Raw genomic sequence first — 9652 nt, forward strand, 5'->3', positions numbered from 1 at the left:
AACATCCACACCTGCAACAAAATGGTTTGCTCTCTAGTCTACCCTGCAAGGCTCTACTCAAGTGGTGGAGTTTGACACTATCACGCAATAATTTATCGGCTCAATATACTGTATATTGTGCATCCCTAAAGGAGAAGACAACAAAATGTTCAACACGCATTTTAAAGTAATTGTGGTTTGCCCCTTTTTAATTCAGAGTATTGCTGCTGGTGGTCATCTATCAACAATATCAACACTGCTGCCAAAGGCAGACTCACAGCTGCCATTCAGAATATAAGAATCATACCTGATACATTTCTGTAAGTCAAAACCAACAGCTTTATATTGCTGAATATATGTACATATATCTTAAAGTGGGACACATTGGAAGACTGAATTTAATTCTGTTACACAAAAAAAATGCTGTGGGCAGGAAAAAGATCAAGATGTTCTTGTTGGCATCCATGAAAACAAAGGTATGTAAAGTAAAAGCATGCAACCTTGAGATAAAAAAAAATATCACAGCTTGGTTCAAATAGTTTGAATGTAGCCTTGCATGACATGTTCTGGTAGAAGAACTTGCAGCTGTATAAACTACAGAGGGTGACAGAACCTCCAGATGAAAGTCACCACACTTTAAAGTGACAAAGACATACAGTATGCAGTTGCCTCAAGTTGAATGCCCACTAGCAGAATGTGTACTCAAATGTGATACAGTAGCAGTATCACATTTGAGTGTTTGAAGCAATCGGAGATAACTAGGATTGTCCAAACCAAGCCAGCCACATTTTTAAAAACAGGCATCATCTTATTTCCATTTTGGTCTTCAGTCCACAGTTAGCTGGCGTGTTTCTGGCCTGACAACAAACGCTCTCAAGTGCAAAACTCCTGAATGGACATTTCAAGAAGCAAAAAAGGTGCTGGAACTGAAATAAAGTGAAATAAAGGAGAAAAGTAATAAATTATGGCATCATGAACCAAACACCGCTCCATGTCGTGACCCTCACACTGATGGGTATTTATGGCAGGGCTTTTTATTGGAAGCCATGTGTATCCAGGGCCAAAACAAAGATTCTAAACCTGGTGTAAGGTAGATTGATCCTGTAGCCTATGAGCCATTTAAAAAAAACAAACAAAAAAAAAAAACAGTTGTCTTTTGATCCTCAAGGACACCTGTCCTGTCATAGCCTCCTGATTTAAACAGTTTTAATTTAACCTTTGAACCTTTTAATGTAAAAAAAAAAAAACAGATTTCCACCTCGATCTCAAAAACAACTCATGGCTTTGCATCTTGGAAAACAATTCTTAAGTGTTTATCATCTACCTGTAGCAGCTTTCAACAGTTATTGGTCATCCCACATGCATGAATCAACACTGTAGAGCTAATTTTGTACACTGGAAAACTGGCTCACTTGTACAAAACACTGTAAGTGAACACATTCATAAGAAAAAGAAAAACAATCCCACTGAACACAAGTTGAAACACCATGCAAACCTCATCAGAGAAGAAATGTGACACATTTATTTAAAAAAGAAAAGAAAAAAATCAAAACACAACATGATCTTAAAAGGGATTACTCTGATGTATTATCTGTACCAGACATACGGTATGATTATAGTCCTATTAATTCTGTGCAATTTAGTAAATATAATTAAGGGGTATGACGCTAAGTGCTTTAAATGGGACTTCTAAGTCTTAAGAAGTTAATAAATAGAACATGTAATAAAATGTATTGGCAACTCAACCTCTCTGCAATGAAGTAACTGCTTCAAGGCTCCCATGTTCATAACAGCATATATAAATATATGTAGAGGCATTGAGAAGCTGTGTACCTGTCATGAAGGGATTATCAGTCTTCTCCCTCCCCTCAGCAGCAAAGCACTAGAATGTTTGTTCAGGTCACATTTTTTTTTAAAAGTATCCAGGTGGTGTTCGTTCATGAGGGAGGGTTTTGTTCCCCCTCACAAAAAAAAAAAATCTTAAAAGGCTAGATTCTGGCCTTAAGTTCAGGCTTGTCTTCATCCCTTCTTTCCGATTCTCTCTGGCATCCTTCTGCCATGAGTTCTCACTGCGTCTAGAATATAAACGATTGACAGAAAGCACATCCATTGTGTGAAAACCACTTGCAGAATAACTTCTTACCATAAGTCATAGTGTATTACTTTCTGATAAAACTTCTCTGCACCAACCTGTCCTTGCTGAGGAGTGGCTGACTGGCCAGGGGCCTGTCCTGTCTGTCCATAGTACGCAGCCTGCTGCCTGTAGTACTCCGCCCAGGCTGCGCTGTAGTCCGGCTGGCCCCCCGTTGTGGATGCTGCTCCTCCTGCTGCTGTTCCTGGGGCTGCAGGTGCTGTCCCGGGGACAGAGCTACCCGTCTGGGCTGGAGGTGACAGACAAAAGAGTTATGACCCAGCTAACCACTACATTTATATTAACTGCAAGACAAACACACAGACACAGACACAGCTAATGAGCCAAGAATTGAGGAGGTGCTGTCAACTTTGCCGTCCAACTCATAGAGAGGTGTGTGCGTCAAAGTCAGTTTTTTGATGTTTGCCACATTCAAGAAGTTCCCGTCTTGAAAAGCTATGTGGAAATAATATTTCCAGATAATATTTATAATATTTTCATTTTGTTGATTAAAGCACACTTATAATGTACTGCAGACGGATTTATGTTTTGTTTTTTTAATGTTTATATACTGATGTAAAGATATCCTTACATTGAAACAGAAAAAGTTCACAAGTTTTACTTAACAAATGACTGAAAAAAATCTAGTAATCAATTGTCAGTATTTTAATTATCAGTTTAATTTACATGTGTTCACGTGCTTCGAGTTTCTCGTGTTTATCTGCTGCACAACCAACTGCCCTTTGGGGACAAATAAAGTGGTTAAATGAAAAGTAAGTAATTTGAAAGTTAACAGCAGGTTAAAGTTACAGATGGTGTTCTTTGGCAGTCTCACCCATCTTCTTATAGTACTCCTCCCAGGCCTTGGTGTAGTCTGGCTGGCCCCCTGGCGTCTGTGCCGGTTGGGTCTGGTCCCCTGAAGTTTGGGCACCTCCAGCTGGGTTAGCAGGGTACTGGGCTGGCACAGCCCCTGATGGCTGCTGGTAGTACTGAGCGTAGTAGGCCGCCCAGGCCGCATTGGGGTCATTGGCTGCTGCCTTGCCTAGAAAAGATGCAGGGTGGAGGGGGTGAGGTCCTCATAGGGTGAGGGTGAGCCCCTGCTACTGGCCTGGAGACCGGGCTTGGAGACCAGGGGGGAAACAGAGACAGGGTTAGCCAGAGCTGCTTAAGGTAAAGACACGTGCATCTCATCACAACATTTCCATCAGACTCCTGTTGACCTTCACAGATTTAGAAAAAAATGTGTCATTACTCATCTGATATGACTGGGAGGGTATACAGTAAAACCTATAGCCTGGGATGAAAGTACTGTAGTAATGTGTTTAAAATGAGAGCCAACATGCTAAAATGAGCACAAATACAGTGATGAACAGTGATCATTGAAAACCAGGAGAGGCAGAGAACTCAAAGGTGACTCACTGGGGTCATGGGCTGCCTGGGGCTGCCACTGCTGGTAGGTGTTGCTCCAGCCCTGAGGAGTGTACTGGTGAGGACCTGGAGGACCACCACTGAGGAGGAAATAAATGGTTTATTATCAAAAGCCTCTCGGGATCATCATCCCGACAAAATGAGAAAAACTATCTTTGTTGCAGCTACTCACTGTGGTGGTCCAGGCGCCCCAGGTGGTCCAGGGTTGTATGGGTTGGCGTTGTAGGGACCCAGGGGACCAGCAGGACCTGGTCCACCTGGCCCCGGGCCTACAGGACACAGAGGACCCTGGGGAACACATGACATAATCATTCATCAAATGAATGAAAAAAGTATCAAAATAGCTGCCAATAAATTTTCTGATGATCATCTAATTGACTGTTGCAGCTCTCGATTTAAACTGGTTATTTGGCTATAGTACAGTTGCACTATATAGTAGTATCTGTACGATAATCTCAATTAATTTACATGTCATTTAAGAAAATCAACTGGAGAATGTGATCTTTGTGTTCGGGGGAGAGCTCCAGCTTCTGTATTTAGGCTTCCTGCATGTAACTTAAAAACAAGAATGGTAACTACCTCAATCTTCTCTTCAATGAGCTGCTTAGCGTGATCGATCTGCTGCGGTGAGCCACGAATGATAAACAGCTTGAAGTTGGGGTCTCCGTTGGGGGGCGGCTGTCGAGAGATTTCCACAAAGGCCCCTGTCTGCTGGTTGATGGACTTGACATTCTCCCCTCCCCGGCCAATCACAAGCCCACACTTGTGGGCAGGAATAGAGAAGGTCATTTCACCTCCAGGGGGCCCCCAGCCACCTTGTCCTCCACCTCGGCCCCTGTTGCCTGCAGGCATGCCCGGAGGGCCTGGGGGACCCTGTGGATGGAGGACAGAAAAAGCCTCAGTGCTACAGCATAATACTGTATATGTGTGTACATGTTTATATTGAATGAAAAGTTGTCAATGCTTGGGCTTGAGGATATTTCTGTTTTACGAATTTAGATCTGCTGAAGCAAACATTAAGTAGCTTACGTGCTAAAAAATCTGCCTCGAGCTTGCTGCCATACATTTCCTGTTATCCACAACTGATGATCTTATACTGTGAGTTTACAAGTGAACAAAAGCATGTTTTAGACTATGAAAGCTTGTGGGTGTGTAAGTAAGAGTGATCCATACCCCCTGTCCCTCCTCCCTGACCCTGATGCTCTGCAACAGATCATTAATGATCTGAGCAGCGTGCTCGCAGCGGTCAGGAGGACCACTGATGTGGGCAACCTTATCTGGACCAGTCCCGTCATCTGTAAGAAAGATTTTAGTCTGCATTAAGCAATCATTTTGACAATAACTTATACTGCTGCTGAATCCATTTAGAATCAACATCCACCTCTGTAACTCGAGGCCTTACAAAAGTGAGGTATAAGTTACCTGCTTCTAGTGGTCAAAAACTATTCAGTTTACCCACTGAAAACATTGCTTGCTGTTCTCGTGCCACTGTTGTCCTTTCAACACTAGATTTTTGCAGGTACATCCCTCACTGTGACACAGTCAATATAAAGGCTAAAAATAGAGTAAGTTGATATCTACTCTACACACAAACTCATGCAAAAAGGAAACGTGTTAATACAGAATATTACATCAACAAATGTGGAAAACATATAAATGCAACCAGTCATCACAGGGCCCTACCTTGTTTGAACTGTATCCTAACTCCAGCATCATTCTGGATCTTCTTGATCATCTCTCCATTGCGCCCAATGACCACGCCGACTGAGTGTCGAGGTACCGGGATCTGACAGAAAAACAGAAGTTTTTATAAACTTGGTTTTGCCCAAATACATTTGATCGTACTTCTAATCATGATGCCACACACAAACTCACATCCATGCCTCCTCCCATGCGGGAGCCGAAGTCAGTTCTTTCACTAAAGCCGCCATGGTCTCTCTCCCTCAGAATCTCCTGCACCATTTCCTGGGCTTGCTGAATTGAAAAACATGGTGATTACAGTACATGGCAACTATGCACCACCCAGTGATCTTGATGAGATGATTTTATGCATGTACCTGCACTTTGTAGGGATCTCCAATAATTCGTAGGGGCTTGTCAACATTGGGTCCCTGAGAGGCATCCTGAATCAGGATCATCTTCACCCCTGCACGCTCCTGGAATGTCACACAATTAAACATTATAGTTCTGTATGTTTTCATGGTTGACACTACTGAAGTAGAAAAAATTGTCTGGCTCTACTTTTGAAACGTTTTTATATATAAAACATAATATACTACATCACAAAATTGCTGAAAACAACATTCAGCTATCTCTTAGTTCAAATCCATCAAGATTGTTACAGTTTTTTTAAAATGCAATAGCCATGCAATGTACCTGTAGCTGTTTGATGGTCTCTCCTCCCTTGCCAATGACAAGGCCAGCCTTGCCAGCGGGGATCATCATCTCATGCACGGTGCCGTTCTGCCCGTTGGTGGACTCGTGATAAGAAGAAGGGGGTGTTCCCCTCCCTCGTGACACTATCTCGTCCAACAGCATCTTGGCTTTCCTGGCCGGAGAAGAGCTGACCAGTTACTCCACATCCTTTTTTACAAAAACATGTCATTATGCTGATATAATGGCAAGTTACACTGACCCTATATTATATCACTTAGTATTTATGAAACAAAGTAATAGGTGATTATATACAGAATAACCCAATTAAAGATGGCATAAAATAACAACAGATTTCTAACAAACCCTGGATCATCATTTAAAAATGTTTAAAAATGATACAAAACACACAATATTTTGAAAAACTTCTGATGTAATTTCACCCAGCCCTCATTTCTTGACACAGCAATCTACTTCATCAGAAGTGACTATTTCTGATGCTTCCACATGAGACAACGATGAGCCCATTTGCATGAAGCCTGAAACTTACTGTATGGAGTCATGGGAACCTGTGAGAGAGACGCTCCTCTCTGGAAGGCCTCCACTGTCTGCACACACACACACACACACACACACATAGTGTACATAAGTAACTAAGGCCAACACCAAAAGCAAAATAAAACTGTCAATTACAATAAAATGTGGAAAGCTGTGGATCGCTGTTTTGGCTAACTCCACAGAAGTGGAGACAGTACCTGGAGCTATCTGAACCTTGCAACCTGACTCCTGTTGAATCTTATTGATCTGTTCACCTCCACGGCCAATAACTGGGGACAAAGAAACGGCAAACTGTGCGTTGTTGGTGGGTCATACTCGCAATACTGGCACTAATTTGTCTTATACCACAGAAACAGAGGGACATTATTATGTGCTAAAACAGAGTAGGGCTGCACTCACTGAGTCCCACCATGCTGTCTGGTACACTGTACTCCTCTGTGGTGGAGGTGGGCCTGGCACCATCAGCAAGCGAGGATGACAAAGAGGCAACAAATCAGGCAATGGTAGACTTTCTCATAGCATTTTTGCTACACTATTATACATACACAAAAGGCACATACTTCAACATTGTACACATTCAACTGAAAGCTATGAGATCTCACCTTTGTTGTGCAAGAGCAGCTAGCTGTGCACCAATAGCTGAGATGGTACATAGACAGTAAGAAAGAGAGAGTGAGAAAACAGAGCAAGGGAGAGGTTTTGGATTACTGATGGACTGTGACACAGACAGAGGAGAGGAAGCGTGGACATACAAGGGTAAAGGGGCAAACTGCTGAAACAGGAACACTGTACACCAAATTAAATAGTCAACTGTGAGTTATAACATCACAAAGCCAAAAGTAAACAAAACATAAAATAGTGGGATAGACTCACACAGTGCTTTGGCTGAATCCAGGTCACTCTGTGCAGCCAGCTTCTTGCTCTCCGGTTCATCTGTTATATGAGGAAATTACATATCTTTTGTGAGAGGTGTCATTGAATTCCTTCTGCAGCAAAAGCAATCATCAATTGTGCAATTCAGAAATGGTTATTATTTAAACGTTTTCATTTGGCAGACGCTTTTGTCCAAAGTGTCGTACAAATGAGATACAATCAGTGCCACAGTAAATCGAGGAGCTGCAGTCACCATACCTGCATCCTCCAGCTGTCGTTTCTGTGCAGTGAATGGAAAGCTTTCTGATGCAGTGTTGTTCAGAGGAGTTCCAGCATCGCCCCCGATCTTAGCTGCAATCTGAAACATAAGCGTAAAATACACCATGACAGCTGAGTTACAAAAAACCTCCTGTACCATCTGCCCCCAAATGTGCCCAAATAATAACTCATGTATAAACCACACATTGAACTGAATACCTCAAAGCAAACTGTACAGTCTTTAGCAATATCTTCTTGACAGTGTGTATTCAGTACACTAAGTTAGTCAAGTGTATCAAGTTTTTTACATTTAATTTAATCTATCTTATTTAGTATACTTCAACAGCTTTATTTTGCATTTGTCAGGTGACTGATGTTACAATGCACTTTCCCTTTGGGATTTATAAAGTAATACATCTATCTGTGTGGCCTGGGAGATCCAGTATTATAATATGGATATATGAACACTATGTACGGCTGCTATTACAGCGAATTTTGACTATTATAATGTATTAATGCTTTATAGCATCAAGCTATTTGTGGGTCAATTTGATGCCCTTAACATTTAAATGCTTTCCACCATACCCGCATTATAACACCGTTATACCAATCACCCCCACAGTTAGTTTAAACATCTGCTGTCAGTTCTGCCCTACCATGATGTCGTGTCCTCAGTGATTTAAATTGAAATGTCTCAAATCTCTCAAATGTCTATTTTCAGTTCACACTGTGGGTTTGTTGGCTATACGCCTATGTAAGCTAACATTAGCTAATGTACAACCAGCAGTGAGATTACATAACAAGCGTAAATGTACTATTATGAACAACCGTTAACTCGAAAATATTTGTGAATTCAAAATAATTATCCTAGTGATATGTGTTAGGCTGTGTCAACAATGTTAGCCCTCAGGCTAACTTTTTAGCTAGCCCTCCCTCCAAACATGCTCCAGTATGTCACATCCCTCACCTGCCGGGCCCGCTGCACCGCGTCGGCAAACGCATCTTTTTTTATGCCTCCCGCTCCGTTCCCAAGAGCTGCCTGTCCACCGAGAGTGGCCCCGGGACCTGGTGGTGGCACCGCATTGTACTCCGACATGTTCACCAGAAGACAGGCGAGGGAAAGGGAGCAGAAAACAGGGGTCGGTGCTGCGCAGGAGTGGGAAGGAAAGTCAAGAAACTGACGGGGCAAGGAAAGCGCCGGAGACACTACGGTAGCCGGGTAGGTTCATTCGCGTTCTTAGTTCTCCATGTAAGCATAATCTTTCCCACAGTCTTATAACAACATGTAAATAAATACATTGAAAAAGGAGAGATAAGTAGAAAATTTTATCCTGGAAATTTTAATCCAGATCAGATGAAATGCCTTACATGTATTTGTTTAGTTGTTTATACATTAATTCAAAAGGATAAGCAGGGAAAGAGGCTACACATTGGCTTCAGGAGACACCTACATGTAGATACATCATTTACTTCTTCTCATGTAACAATGTGTAATTGAATGATCCCTGTTAACTAAACTAACAAATACATGAAATTAACACTTCATTCTAATCACTGCAGTGTCGTAAGCAGTTGCACAAGATGTTGTAGGAGAGAATTAACCAGTAGTTAAGAGTCAACTTACCAGAGGTAGAAACAGCATGCGCATTAACCATTGTTTCCATTGATAGGCTACTGTTGATTTTTCTGCTTCCATCAGGATTGTTGACAATAAAAAAGAAACTGACTCAAAGGCCAAAGCAACATCAAATACTGTTTTCACATAGAGAATTATCTCACAAATTAAAGTTATAAGAACAGGAAGGGCAAGTGTTAAGTAATACTATGACACACAAATACCAAAGGTAGATGAGAAGCAAACCTTGTATGTTGTTGCAAAATTTAACAAAGGGTGTGGCGATTCACTTTAGACTTACCTCTATAATGGTTTACTAAAGAGTTTTGAAGGTTGTGCTTGGAGAATACATAATTATAGAGAAAGAAATACAGATATGGAACCATTACATTTTTGTACATTTTTCATTTAATAAAAACACCAATACATTCCATCTA

At 41.6% G+C, this 9652-nt stretch overlaps 1 protein-coding gene across 3 annotated transcripts; it reads right to left on the reverse strand.

The window, feature by feature from the left end:
• Positions 1–159: 159 nt before the first annotated feature.
• Positions 160–8802, reverse strand: LOC141019074 (far upstream element-binding protein 2-like). Of its 3 annotated transcripts, none has more exons than XM_073493869.1 (18): positions 8568–8802; positions 7601–7700; positions 7343–7402; positions 7072–7108; positions 6869–6921; positions 6667–6738; positions 6462–6519; positions 5915–6086; positions 5596–5694; positions 5414–5512; positions 5222–5324; positions 4712–4833; positions 4118–4411; positions 3711–3826; positions 3530–3618; positions 2946–3152; positions 2170–2360; positions 160–2054 (listed from the first exon to the last, which is right to left on the reverse strand). In XM_073493869.1, the coding sequence occupies exons 1-18, from the start codon at positions 8694–8696 to the stop codon at positions 2046–2048; spliced, it is 2010 nt and encodes a 669-aa protein (XP_073349970.1). In that variant the 5' UTR covers positions 8697–8802; the 3' UTR covers positions 160–2045. The 3 variants fall into 3 exon arrangements, with proteins under 3 accessions (XP_073349970.1, XP_073349969.1, XP_073349971.1); XM_073493868.1 differs by having other exon boundaries at positions 5915–6101; positions 8568–8789; XM_073493870.1 differs by lacking the exons at positions 160–2054; positions 2170–2360 and having other exon boundaries at positions 3060–3230; positions 5915–6101; positions 8568–8789.
• Positions 8803–9652: the final 850 nt, after the last annotated feature.

This window comes from Pagrus major, chromosome 23 (genome assembly GCF_040436345.1).
Source record: "Pagrus major chromosome 23, Pma_NU_1.0".
Classification (NCBI taxonomy): Eukaryota; Metazoa; Chordata; class Actinopteri; order Spariformes; family Sparidae; genus Pagrus; species Pagrus major.

Excerpts from the sequence above, each read along its gene's own strand:
- LOC141019074 (XM_073493868.1), bottom strand. The coding sequence starts at position 8,696 with ATGTCGGAGTACAATGCGGTGCCACCACCAGGTCCCGGGGCCACTCTC. Across the intron at positions 6,922-7,071 it reads GCTGCTCTTGCACAACAAAG|GCCCACCTCCACCACAGAGG; the intron begins GTGAGATCTCAT and ends TGATGGTGCCAG. Across the intron at positions 4,834-5,221 it reads TAGGATACAGTTCAAACAAG|ATGACGGGACTGGTCCAGAT; the intron begins GTAGGGCCCTGT and ends TCTTTCTTACAG.